Consider the following 14,426-nt stretch of genomic DNA (forward strand, 5'->3'; position numbering starts at 1 on the left):
GCAACTGTGTGGAGTTTGCACTTTCTCCCAGTGTCTTTGTGGGTTTCTTCCCACGGTCCAAATATATGCTGGATTGGCAATGCTAAATGCAATGTTTCAGGAATAGGGTGGATGTCTGGGTTTTTGTTGGGTAGGATGGTCCTTGTCGGGTCAATGCAGTTTCGTTGGGCTGAAAGGCCTCCTTCTGCATTATAGGAATTCTGTGATTCTACTCTAAAACAGCAAAACCTTTGGAACATAAGCCCCTTAGCAAACAATGCTAGGGAAATAATACTGGGGAGCATGGAGTGGGAGGGTAGGAATCCAGCTATTTTTGTCCACATTGGTATCAATGCATTAACAAGATGAAAGCCAAGATTCTGCTGAAAGATTTTGAAGAGTTAGGAGCTAAACTAAAAAGCCGAATCTCCAAGGTAAGATTTTCAAGATTACGACCTAAGCCATAAGCAAACTGGTACAAAAGTAAATGAGAGTTAAGTGCATGGCTCAAAGAATAGCGTGGAGACTGGGTTTCATGGGGCACAGGCATCAGTACTGGGGTAGAAAGGAGCTGTTGTGGTTCAACAGGTTTCGTGAGGTCCTAGACGGGAGACAGATAGCAAAGAGTCATAGATCCAAAGAAATTTGGGTAACCAGATGCAGAACTGCTGAGTGGCAGGAAGCAGAGGGTGATGGTCGAGAAGTGTTTTTGTGACTGGAAGACTCTTCAGTGGGACTCTGCAGGGATCGGTGTTGGAACCTTGGTGCTTATGGCATATGTAAGCAACTTAGATTTGAATGTAGCAGGGTTATCATTAACTCTGCAGACAATATGAAAATTGATAGGGTGGTAAATAGTGTGAAGGCTTGCCTTAGATTACAGGAGGATATAGATGGGCTGGTCAGATAGGCAGAACAGTGGCAAATGGAATTCAATCTGGATGAGCATGAGATGATGCACTTGGACAGGTCAAACAAGGCAAGAAAATACATGGGGACTTTCCAGGGTCAACAGGGCTGGGTATGCTATGCCAGTGCCTAGGTCATCCTGCTTTACTCTGTTTTTTAGATTTTGTAGTGATTTGATACAATGGTGTGGCCATTACAAGGCTAAATAAGAATCAGTCACATGCTGCAGGTCTGGAATTACATGTCGGCCAGACCAGGGAAGAACGACAGATTTCCAACCCTAAAGGATTTTAGTGAAACAGACGGCATTTGTTTTTACAACAATTAACAATAGTTACATGGTCATCGTTCAACTAGTTTACTATTCCAATGAAATCAATGTTCACTACTTACTATGGAGGGATTTGAATCCATGTTCCCAGAACATTTGCCAGGGATTCAGCATTACTAGTCCTGTCACATCGCTACTGTAGGTATGGCCTGCACAACTACTATGGTACCATTTCCCTTTTCCTGGTGTATTGACCATGACAACGCCTTGGCCCAGAGCTGACTTGCTAACCAAGTACAACCCTTTCTTCATGCAATGTTGCTCACTCTGAAGTTCGATATTCTTGTACCTCTCCTGATGAGTGGAAGATGAAAAGCTTTGACAGCATCTCTATTTTTACAGCATCATTCAGGTCTGTACTATCAAACAAGGATTCAAAATTTGGTTATAAATCCTTACACAGTAACTCTTCAAGCGGATGAAGTCTACCGTCATTGGGATTGATTGGTCACTGTTCCGGTTCAAAGCTTTGATGTAGTCTAAAAGGTCAGCAAAAAACTTATAGCCACCCTTGAGTACACAGAGGGCAACGATGTGATGATTTCCCATGCCTTTCATTATGTCCCTTGCCAAACGTTCAGTCCTGTGGATAAACAGACAGATTTGTGCTTACCCCTTTTTGAAATGGTGCAAAATAGAGCAATCAGCACAAAAAGATAGCATTATGTAAAACTGTACAACACAGGAATGGTCCTGTAGGCTCATGATTTGATTTTCCTCTTCGAACCAAATTCTGTACAAATGAATGATACCTCTCCTCATAATCAAAACTAGCATTGCCATATCAATTCAGGAATGAAACTAAAGCCTGCGTAAAATTAACTCCCACTTCAAAAGCAAACAGGCAGGCAGAGCAGGAGTCACCTGTGGTCATTCCTCTCTCAAGCAGATATACTGTTTTGGATACCACTGGGGATATGGTTTGTCACAGGGAAAGCAACAGCAGCAGCCAGATCAGGGGCATCGCAACTGGCACTTTTGTACAGCAGGGAGATTTGAAGTGTAGGAGACAGTGAGGTCTGCAGATGCTGGATATCAGAGTTGAGAGTGTGTTGCTGGAAAAGCACAGCAGGTCAGACAGCATCCGAGGAGCAGGAGAATCGATGTTTTGGACAAAAGCCGTTCATTAGGAATGAGGCTGGGAGCCACGGGGGTGAAGAGATAAATGGGAGGGGGATGGGGCTGGGGAGAAGGTAGCCAAGAGTGCAATAGGTGGATGGAGTTGGGGGTATAGGTGATAGGTCAGAGAGGAGAGTGGAATGGATAGATGGGAAGGAAGATTGACAGGTGGAACAGGTCATGACGACGGTGCTGAGCTAGAAGGTTGGAACTGGGGTAAGGTGTGGGGAGGGAAAATGAGGAAACTGGTGAAGTCCACATTGATGCCCTGGGGTTGAAGGGTCCCAAGGCGGAAGATGAGGCTTTCTTCCTCCAGGCATCGGGTGGTAAGGGAGCAGCGATGGAGATGGCCCAGGACCTGCCCATCCTCGGCAGATTGGGAGGGGGAGTTGAAATGTTCAGCCACAGGGTGGTGGGGTTGATTGGTGCAGGTGTCCTGGAGATGTTCTCTAAAGCGCTCTGCAAGAAGGCCTCCAGTCTCCCCAACGTAAAGGAGACTACATCGAGAGCAACGGATACAATAAATGATATTGGTGGAACTGCATTTGAAACTTTAATGGATGTGAAAGGCTCCTTTGGGGCCTTGGATGGAGGAGGCGGTGGGCGCAGGTTTTGCAATTCCTGCAGTGGCGGGGAAGGTACCAAGAGGGGAGGGTGGCGTGGACCTGACCAGGTAGTCACGGAGAGAACAGTCTTTGCGGAAAGCGGGAAGGGGTGGGGAGGAAAATATATCCCTGGTGGTGGGGTCCATTTGTAGGTGGCGAAAATGTTGGCAGATGATGCGACTTATGCAGAGGTTGGTAGGGTGGAAGGTGAGGACCGGAGGTATTCTGTTCTTGCTGTGATTGGAGGGGTGGGGTTCGAGGGCTGAGGTGCAGGACGTGGATGAGAAGCGATGGAGGGCATCTTCAACCACATGGGACGGGAAATTTCAGTCTTCAAAGGAGGAAGCCATCTGCTGTGTTCTGTGGTGGATCTGGGAGCAGATGCAATGGAGGCAGAAGAATTGGAAATATGGGATAACATTTTTCAGGAGGTAGGGTGGAAGGAGGTGTAATCCAGGTAGCTGTGAGAGTCAGTGGGGTTTGTAAAAAAAATTGTCAGTTTTGAGTCGGTCCTTGTGGATGGAGGTGGAGAGGTCTAGGAAGGGGAGGGGAGGTGTCAGAGATGGTCCAGGTGAATTTAAGGTTGGGGTAGAATGTGTTGGTGAAGTTGATGAACTGTTCAACCTCCTCGTGGGAGCACAAGGTGGCACCAACGCAGTCATCAATGTAGCAGAGGAAGAGGTGGGGAGTGGTGCCGGTGTAACTCCGAAAGATGGACTGTTCTATGTAGCTGACAAAGACAGGCATAGCTGAGGTCCATTCGGGTGCCCATGGCTACCCATTTGGTCTGGAGAAAGTAGGAGGATTGGAAACAGAAATTGTTGAGGGTGATGACTAGTTCAGCCAAACGAATAAGAGTGTCAGTGGAAGGGTACTGGTGGGGTCATCGGGAGAGGAAGAACAGAGGGCTTGGAGGCCCTGATCATGGCGGATGGAGGTATAGAGGGACTGGATGTCCATGGTGATTTGAAGTGTAGGTGAGTGGTAGTAATCTATAGTCGGGGGCAGAGATAGGAGTTTCTGTGACTACGATCAAGACTCCTGGAATGGTGTGTTGCCTTCCTGGTGCCAGGGTCAAAGATGTCTCTGAGCAGGCACGGAATATTCTGAAGGGGGGAGGTTGAGCAGTCAGAGGTTGTGGTCCATATTAGTACTAACAACATAGGCAGGAAGAGAGAAGTTCTGCAAAAGGGAAGTTCAGGAGTCAGGGAGTTGAAAAGCAAGTTCTCCTGGGTTGCAAGTTTGGGATTATTCCCTGCAGAACGTGCTAGAGAAGCCAGAAATAAGAAGATATTACAGTTGAATGCATGGCTGAAGTGCTAGTGTGGGAGGCAGGTCTTCAGATATCTGAATCATTGGGACCTCTTCCCATGCAGGAGGGACCTTTTCAAGAAGGATGGGTACAGCTAAGCTGAAAGGGAACCAATACGCTTGCATGGAGGTTTGTTAATGCCAAGTTAGTGTGGCAGGGGTGGGAACAAGAGCTGTAGGTCAGAAGGAGGAGGAGAGAGGTTAAGTCAAGTTAGTTGAATAGGAAGAACAGACAGGACCAGACAAATTAATATAGAACTGGTGGTCTGAAATGTATTCATTTTAATGCAAAGAGGATAACAGGTAAGTCAGAACTTAGAGCTTAGCTTAGTACATGGCACTACAATGTTGGAGTCATTACAGAAACTTGATTGAGGGAATAACAAGGCTGGCAGCTCAATGTTCCAGAGTTTAGATGTTTCAGGCAAGATAGAGAGGGTTATAAAAGGGGTGGGGGAGTTGCATTACTGATTAAGAAGAATGTCACAGATGTACTGAGAGAGGACATCTTAAAGGGTTCATCTAGAGAGGCCATATGAGTAGAATTCAGGAATTGGAAAGGCGCACTTATTTTAATGGGGTTCCATTATAGGTAACCAATGGGAGACAGAGGAACAGATATGTAAGCAGATCATGGAAAGTTGTTTGTGATGCGTGATTTTACCGTCCCCAATATTGATTGGGACTCCCAGGCCAGGGACTTAGACGGTGCAGAATTTATCAGGTGCATCCAGGAGAGTTTCTTGAAATAGTATGTAGATTGGCTAATGACGGAAGGTAAAAACAATGACTGCAGATGCTGAAAATCAAATACTGGATTAGTGGTGCTGGAAGAGCACAGCAGTTCAGGCAGCATCCAACGAGCAGCGAAATCAACGTTTTGGGCAAAAGCCCTTCATCAGGAAGGGGCCATTCTACACTTTGTATTGGCCAGGTGATCGAAGTTTCAGTGGGGAAACATTTTGGGAACAGTAATCATAATTCCATAAGCTTTAAGATAGTTATGGAGAAAGATGAGACTGGTTTGCGTGGAAGTGCCAAATTGGGGGACAGCTAATTAGAACAGAGTTAGGCAGGAACTGGAAAAATTAGATTGGGGACAGCCTTCAAGATTAGTTCCATGTAGGAGTCTTTTAAAGCTCAGTTAATTGGGAGTTCAGGACCAACATGTATCTGCGAGGATAAAAGACAAAGATGACAAGATTCATGAACTCTGAATGTCAAGAGATAATAAAAATTTAGTCAAAGAAAGGAAAAGGAAGCATGTGTAAGATTTACAAAACTGAAATCAGACATGGTGCCTGAGGAGAATAAAGGAAGCAGGAAAAAAATTAATTAAGGAATTAGAAGGGCTAAAAGCAGTCATGAGATGTCCTTGGCAAGTAGGATTACTAAGAAATGCAATGCATTTTAAACATATATTAGGAACAAGAGGCTAGCTAAAGAAAGGGCAGGTCCACTCAATGGCAAAGGAGGCAATTTGTGTGGAGCCAGAGAAAGTCTGAGAGGTCCTTAATGAGTACTTGGCATCGCTATTCATCAAGAAGGACACAGATGATGATAATATCAACATAGATCTCCCTAATCTTAAGAAGGAGGTGGTGTTGTGTGTCTTGAAAAACATTAAACTAGATAAGTCCACAGGATATGATGGAATCAATCGCAGGTTACTGAGGGAGGCAGAGAGGAGAATCTAAAAACAAAGCTTTAAGTGGAGAGAGACTCCAAAAAAGTACAGCCCAAAAGGGATCTGTGAATAAAACACTAAATGTTAAAACATGTCAACAATTAATTTGGGCAAATTGAATTTTGGCCTTTATTGGTAGGGGGTTGGAGTTTAAAATAGGGAAATCCTTTTATACTGTACAGAATGTTGGTGAGGCAGCACCTGGAATTGTGTGTTCAGTAAAAATTTATCGAAAATCCTAGCAGGTCTGTGGAAAGAAAGCAGAATTAATATTTTGGCTCCAGTGACTGTTCTTCTGAACTAAAATAAAGCTTCACAACTCTAGCACCCATAGTTCTTTGTTTTTAGTGTTTAATGGACTTCCACGTTGAAGAAGTTCTGCTCCTTTCTGCGATAGGATTTCTGTTCTAACCTTTCTTCCTGCTCGCCACCTTTACTTTTTTTTTCCTTGTATATGAGGCCTATTATCAAATTATAATGGGCTCCTTTCAGTGCAGCTAACCCATTCTCTCCCACTAATCATTTATTCAGCTTTTCTTCTGTCTAGGCCTGATATCAATCATCTCCTTGCTTACCTACCCCTTTCATAACTCCCTCTCTCTGTAGGCTCCATCACCACCCATTATCTGACCTCTCCTCCTGTCCAACCAATTCCACCCACCAACAAACCCCTCCACCCGCACACAATACCTCCCCCATCCACATACAAGAAAGTAGAGTTAGCGTGTTCTGAAGAAGGCTCATTGAATCCAAAATGTTCACTTTGCTTTCTCTCCAGAGATTTCTATTTTTCTTCAGACCTGCTTAGTTTTTTTTCCAGCAATTTCCGTTTCTGATTTCCAGCATCTGTAGCTCTTTGATTTTTCAGCCTAAAAGAGCTGAGTGAGCCCATATTGTTGGTATATCGTTTTTCATATAAATGCTGTCAGTGTTAGATAAAGAAAGCAATGGAACTGATGGCAAAGCAATTCTGGAGTAGCTAAATGTTATGACTGACTCTCCCAAAGCTTTCTGTCAAAGGTGTTTGACGGTTCCAAAGATATAGGGTCAGGTATCAGTGTGTGAGAAACCACTAACCTATCCATGATTAAACCATGAGGAATATATACTCTTTCCAGATCATTTGAGTAATGCTTTGGGATGCAAAATAGATCGAGGTCATAGCCTTGTTCATCATCAGTGATCTGCAAAATACAACCATGCAAAATTATTCCATGCATTGGATATTAAAACATTCAAATTTACAGTACAAAATTTAAATTCTTCTGAAGCAATTTGGTGGTTGAGATCAACATTTCAAGTTCTTATGTATTAGGTTTAGGAGCTGACAAGATCCTTCCAGATCCAGTATCACTGGCTGGAATCGGGACTTTTTAAAAAAATTAATTCACGGGATGAGGCCAGTATTGGTCATCCGTAATTGCCCAGAGGGTAGTTAAGAATCAACCACATTGACCTACATGTGACTCCAGAACAACAGCAGACCAGGCAGTTTCCTTCCCTAAAGGACATTAGTGAACCTGATGGGTATTTCCAACCATCAGCAATGGATTCATGGTCATCAATTAGACTCTTCATTCCAGATTTTTAAAATTTAATTCAAATTTCACCATCTTTTGTGGTCTTCAGGACTTGGGTCCCCAGTATATTGCCTGGCTCTCTGGATTAATAGTCCAGCAATAATACCTCTAGGACATTGCCTCCTCCCAATCCGATGTCTTTTTCCTGATTCACTGCCATAGGTTTAAGGGAGCCAAATGGCTTTTTTAAAAAATACTACCTAGGGGAGGTGGGCTTCAATGGCTGGAATAGCATTTGTTGTCCAGCTCTAATTGCTCTTGATGGTGGTGGGCTGCTTTTGTGATCAGTTGCTGACCATGTGCTGTCAGTAGACCTTCAATATTGTTAAGGAAGAAAGTTCCAGGATTTTGACCCAGTATTATTGGAGAAAAGGCTACATATTCCAAGTCAGGATGGCGGTGGTTGGGAGAACACAGAAACAAGTAAAATAGGAAAGGTTGGCTTTTCAGCCCATTAATCCCACTCCACTATTCAACATGCTCTGTTGAAGCCAGAGAGTGGTAAAACTGTGAAACCTCTGTCAGGGGGAGGTGTGAAGGTCAAATCATTGAGTAACTTTAAGACAGATATAGATAGGTGGTGTTCTTGATTAGCAAAGGGATCTAAGGTTATCAGGGAAGGCAGGAGAATGGGATTGAGAAATATTTCAGCCATGATTGAATGGCTCAATGGGGCAATTGGTCTAATTCTGCTCCTCCATCTTATGATCGTGGCTGATCCTTAATCTCAACACCATGTTCGTGCTTTCTTCGCATGCGCTTTAACCTTTAGCTTCTACAAACCTATTTCCTTTCTTGACTATATTCAGTGACCGCACCTGACCTCCACAATTATCTGTGGCAGAGAATTCCATAGATTCACCATCTTGAGTAATGAAATCTCTCCTTTTCTCAGTCAGAACTGGCCTACTACATATTGCTGAGAGTGTGACCCCTTATTTCAGAAATACCAGCCAGCAGAATCATCTTTCCTGCATCCATTCCATCCCATTGCAATTTTTTTTATTCACTTGTGGCACATGGGCATCACTAGCTGGGCCAATATTTATTGCCCATCCCTAGTAGCTTTTGAAAATGTGGTGGTGAGCTACCTTTAAATTATTACAAATTCATATTCTGCAAGTAGATCCATAATGCCCTTGGGGAGGGAGTTCCAGGATTTTAACCAGTGACACCAAAGGAAGGGTGATATATTTCTAAATCTTCTTTTTATTCATTCACAGAACGACAGCATTGCTGATGGGCCAGCATTTAGTGCCTATCCCTAATTACCCAGCGAATAGTTAAGAATCAACCACATTGCTGTGGGTCTGGACTCATATGTAGGCCAAACCAGTTTCCTTCCCTAAAAGGACAATTAGTGAACCAGATTTTTTTTCGAACAATCAACAATGATTTCACAGTCATCATTAGACTCTTGATTCAAGACTGTTACAGAGTTCAAATTCCACCTTCTGCTGTAACAGTTCAGAATCTGGGACTCCAGAACACCACCTCGGTCTCTGGATCAGCAGTCTAGAATAATACCACTAGGCCATCGCTTACAGCAATGAATGGCGAGAGGCTTGGAGGGGAACTTGCAGGTGGTGATGTTCCTATGTATTTGTTGCCCTTGTCCTTCTAGATGGTAATGGTCATGGATTTGGAAGGTGCTGTCGAAGGATCTTTGGTAAATTTCTTCAGTGCATCTTGTAAAGGAGTGGTGATGGCCTAGTGGCATTATCATTAGATTGTTAAGTCTCACCTGGTCTGGCCTACGTGCAACTTTATACCGCAGCAATACAGTTGACTCTTAACTACCTCTCCGTAAATAGGGATGAGCAATAAATGCTGGCTTAGCCAGCGATGTGCACATCCTGCGAATGAATAATAAAAAAAATGGTATTGCACTGATGCTACTGAGCACTGGTGGTGAAGGAACAGAAAATTTGTGTATGTAGTGCCTCTCAAGTGGGCTGCTTTGTCCTGTTTGTCAAAGTTCTTAAGTGTTGTTGGAGCTACACTCAACCAGGCAGATGGGGAATATTCCATCACACTCTTTACTTGTGCATTGTAGATGATAGACAGGCTTTGGGGAGTCAGGAAGGGAGTTACCTACAGCAATATTCCTATCCTCTGACCTGCTCATGTTGCCAGTATTTATGTTGAGAGTCCAGTTCAGGTTCTGGTCAACAGTAACAGTGGTCCACTGTATATATCTTAATGTGTTCCCCCTCCCATTCTTCCAAGTTAAAATGCTGGTGTTTGCCAGGTATGTAGTCATGGGTCGACGACTGGCAGTCTGTATCAACCAAACTTCCTGTTCATCGATCACAGCTGGCCACTACCGTCTCTGATCTTGACGAGTTCAGTTGCCATACCAGGTAGTGATACATCCAGACAGAATGTTGCAATCAAACCAGCCTCCACCACTTACTCTGGATGTATCGCTACCTGTATGGCAACTGAACCATTCAAGATCAGAGATGGTTACAGAGAGTGGTGAACTCTGCCTGGACAATCACAAAGGCCAATCTCCCATCTATAGAATCCACCTACCAGGCCCGCTGTCAAGGAAAGGCCACCAGCATTCCCAAAGATCCATCCCACCCTCGCAATGTTTTTCTACAACCTCAACCATCGGAAGAAGGTGCAGAAGCCTGAACACATGCACCAGCCGGTTTCAAAACAGTTTCTACCCTACTGCTGTTAGAATACTGAATGGACTCAAACTCCTAACACTCGCCTGTGCCTGTGTTTTTGTTTTTGCTGCTGTTTACCTATTATTTACTTACTTATGCTACTTAATTCTGATCTGCCTGTATTGCTCGTAAGACAAAGCTTTCTACTATGCCTCGGTACATGTGACAATAAATTCAATTCAATTCAGCTCATTCCATACACACACCACTCTCTCCATGAAAATCTTTCCCCTTACCCATGCCCTCTAGTTTTGGACACCCCCAGCCCAGGGAAAGACTTTGCCTATTTACCCTATCCTTGCATCTCATGATTTTATAAACCACAAGAGTAACCCCTTAGCTCCATGGAAAATAGCCCCAGCCTATTCAGCCTCTCCCTGTAGCTCAAACCCTCCCACCCTGGTAACATTTTCAGAAATCTTTCCTGAACCCTTTCAAGTTTCACCTTCCTCCTATAGAAGGGAGATCAGAATTGCACACAATATTCCAAAAGTGGCCTAAACAATGTCCTGTACAGCCACAACATGACCTAACAAGCCAAGGGGTTCACAGAGTCATACAACGCACAAAAGGCCCTTGAGCCCATCAAGTCTGCACTGACATGACTACCACTAAAAACACATTAATCCTAACTTCCTGAACTTGCCCCATATTCTTGAATGTTATGATATTTGAAGTATTCATCCAAATTTTTATTAAAGGTTTAAAAAGTTGCCAACCTCCCCTATCTTCCCAGGCAATGCATTTCACATTCCCACCATCCTGAATGAAAAGGCTGTTTTTCTCAACCCCTTCAATCTCCTGCCCCTTACCCCAAAACTACACCCTCTTGTGATTGACCCATCAACCAAGGGGAACAGCTGGTCCCTACTCACCCTATCCATTCCCCATATAATCTTATATATCTCAATCATATCCCCATTCAGCCTGCTCTGTTCTAAGCCAATCCAAGCCAATCTAGTCTCTCATTGTAGCACAATTTCTCCATCTCAGGCAACATCTTGTCAAACCTCCTCTTGTGATAGACATTCTTCCTGCAGTAAGGTGACTAGAACTACACACAGTACTCCAGTTGCAGCCTGACCAACACACTGAACAACTCCAACATTACCTACTTGCTCTCATACTCAATTCCACATCTGTTGAAAACAATTCCCTAATGCCTGAACTATGCTATTCACACGCTATGCTGACTTCAGGGATGTGAGTAATTACAGAGATCCCTCTGTTCCTCTAAAGGTACACAGTGTCCTGTCATTCATAAAATACTCCCTCATCTTGTTTCTTCTTCCAAAGTGTATCACTTCACATTTATCATGGTTACAAACCACCTGCCACTGCTCTGCCCAGTTGAATCAACCCATCAATAGATTCTTGTAACCAACAACCATCTTCGTCGGTATTAACCACTCCACAATCTTGGTGTCATTTCTAAAGGTGCTTCACATTCTCATACTCTACAAACAGTAAGGGCCCAGTACAGATCCCTGCGGGACACCAGCCTCCAGTCTACCCCTACCCTGAGTGTCCTGTCGGTCCTCTACTGTCAGGAGGAAACCCTAGAGGCGATGGGTAAAGGGAGATCACACAGGACCCGGTCACACGGGACTTCAGAGCCACCACAGACACGATGGGCCGAACGGTATCCTCGTGCCCCAGGGCCCACCTCCTGGTAGAAGCTGCGGCCTGTGTCCCTGAGCGCGGGGAGGCCTCACGCAGACCCCCCCCCCCCCGAGACCGGAGTGTTATATATCATACCCCAACACCATACCGCCACATTAAACCAGATGGAACATGACACCGATCCCTCCCTCACTCACCACCACACACTTAGACGCCGCCATCTCTCTCCGTCACCCCCACCGCAACTTGTCATAGCCCGGCTTTCCGTCTGGCCAATCAGAGCCTGGCTTCCGCAGAGCCAATCAGAGCATGGCTTCTCCAGAGCCAATCAGAGCCTGGCTTCCGCAGAGCCAATCAGAGCCTGTCTTCTCCGGAGCCAATCAAAGCCTGGACTCTCGAGGGCCAATTAGAGTCCAGGTGCTACTGGCCAATCATAACCCGGATTCCCCACGAACACTCAAAACCCTTCACCCGTGGCCAATCAAAGCTCGGATCTCTCGAGCTCCCATTATCCGAGGTCGTGATTGGCCTACTCATTAAACACGTATTATCACCAATCGCAGCTTCCCGCGTAATGGATCGCGGTGATATCCCAAACCGCGCCAAATATCTGGAGGGAGCCGTTCAGCCCATCGTGGAGGAGAAGGCGGTCTGGGATGGTGCCTGACCGGCTGTGCATTTCCATCGTGTTTCAACCTGATCGCTCAACTTCAGAGTCAACCTCCTGCCATTGACCTGGAACCTATTGAATGTCCGAGTCTCCAGGTCCTTCCAAAGACTGACCACCTCTCTGAGAGATAAAAGCCCTCCCCATTTCTAATAATATAAATCAAACAACTGAGGATGATGAAAATCTGAAACAAAAAGTGTTGGACAAACTGAGCTGGTCTGACTGTATCTGCGTCAATTTGTGTCCAGTGATCCTTATTTCAACTCATTCCAAACTGGTACATCCAGTCAGAAAGATCATCCCAGCATCTGTTCTGTCAAACCCTCATGATTGGAGAGATGGTGATGAAATTCAGAGACTCACAATCTGCAATAATTAGTTCAGTTATTTGTATTCACTTGTGTGACATGAATGGCACTATCGGGGCCAACATTTATTGCCTGTTCCCTGTTGGCCTTGAAAAGGTGATGGTGAGCTGCCTTCTTGAACCACTGCAATCCATGTGCTGTAGGTAGACCCACAAGGCCCTCAAGAATTCCAGGATTTCAAGACAGCAACAATGAGGGAACAGCAATTTATTTCCAAGTCAGGGTGGCAAATTGGAGAAGAACTTGCATGGGATGATGTTCCCCTGTATCTGCCTCCCTTGCCCTTCTAGATGGAAGTGGTCATTGGTTTGGAATGGGCTGTCTGAGAATCTTTGGTGAATTTCTTCAATACATCTTGTACATAGTACACACTGTTGTTACTGTCAGTGGTGGAGGAAATGGTTGTTTGTGGATGTGTCAGTCAAGCCGGCTGCTTTGTCCTGGATGGTGTCAAGCTTCTTGAGTGTTGTTGGAGCTGCACCCATCCAGGGCAAGTGTGGAGTATTCCATCCCACTCCTGATTTGTGCCTTGTAAATAGTGGATTGACTTTGGGGATTCAGGTGATGGCTACCCCGCTTCAAGACTCTTAGCCTCTGGCTTGCTCTTATGATCACTATATTTTAATGGGAAGTCTAGTTGAGATTCTAGTCAATGGTAACCTTAGGACGTCAATCGTGGCGAGGGATGGGTGTGGTGGTGATGGTGTGTGCCATTGAAAGTGAAGGGATGATAATTAGATTCTATCTTTTTGGAAATGGTTATTGTCTACCATTTCTGTAGCATGAATGTTACTTGCTACTGATAATTATTGCAAATGCTTCAGCCTATTCTTTGCACTCCCATCATTGATGTAGGGGATATTTGTGGAGCCTGATTCTCCAGCAAGTTGTTTAATTGTTCATCACCATTCATGACCAAATGTGGCAGGACTACAGTGCTTAGATCTGTTGGTCATGGAATCACTTTCCTGATGAAGGGCTTTTGCCTAAAATGTTGATTCTCCTGCTCCTCGGATGCTGCCTGACCTGCTGTACTTTTCCAGCACCACACTCGACTCTAATCTCCAGCATCTGCAGTCCTCACTTTCACCCACATGGAATCACTTAGCTCTGTCTAGCCCAAACAGAAAAGCACAGGGCCAGCATTGGTTTATGAAGGCAATTCATGATTAACAAATCCAGTGGAGTATTTTTTGAGGATGTAACCAGGAGATAGATGAGGGAAAACCAGTTCATGTGGTGTATTTGGATTTTCAGAAGGCTTTTAATAAGGTCTTTCATAAGAGGTTAGTGGACAAGGTGAAAGCTCGAGATGCAGTGAGAAGTTTTGTTTTAACCAGACAAATCATACCTTACATAAGTACATCAGGGTAATAGAATGCACAATGTGCAGCTACAGAGAAAATGCAGAGAAAGATCAATTCTAATGTATGAATACGTCTGTTTATAATTCTGATAACAGCAGGGAAGAAGCTGTTCTTGAATCTGTTGGTCCGTGTTTTCAGACTTTTGCATCTTTGGCCCAATGGAAGAGTTGAGAATATGGTGCTGGAAAAGCACAGC

At 44.5% G+C, this 14,426-nt stretch overlaps 1 protein-coding gene across 2 annotated transcripts in view; it reads right to left on the reverse strand.

Moving 5' to 3' along the window:
- hprt1 (hypoxanthine phosphoribosyltransferase 1) overlaps positions 1 to 12,113 on the reverse strand; it is a 47,549-nt gene extending 35,436 nt beyond the window's left edge. For both annotated transcript variants that reach the window (XM_072595665.1, XM_072595664.1), the window contains exons 1-3: positions 12,023 to 12,113; positions 7,019 to 7,125; positions 1,619 to 1,802 (exon numbers count right to left, since the gene is read on the reverse strand). In XM_072595665.1, the coding sequence (XP_072451766.1) occupies positions 1,619 to 1,802; positions 7,019 to 7,125; positions 12,023 to 12,046 (315 nt within the window). In that variant the 5' untranslated portion in view covers positions 12,047 to 12,113. The remainder of the gene's footprint in view (positions 1 to 1,618; positions 1,803 to 7,018; positions 7,126 to 12,022) is intronic.
- Positions 12,114 to 14,426: the final 2,313 nt, after the last annotated feature.

This window comes from Chiloscyllium punctatum, chromosome 25 (genome assembly GCF_047496795.1).
Source record: "Chiloscyllium punctatum isolate Juve2018m chromosome 25, sChiPun1.3, whole genome shotgun sequence".
NCBI lineage: Eukaryota > Metazoa > Chordata > Chondrichthyes > Orectolobiformes > Hemiscylliidae > Chiloscyllium > Chiloscyllium punctatum.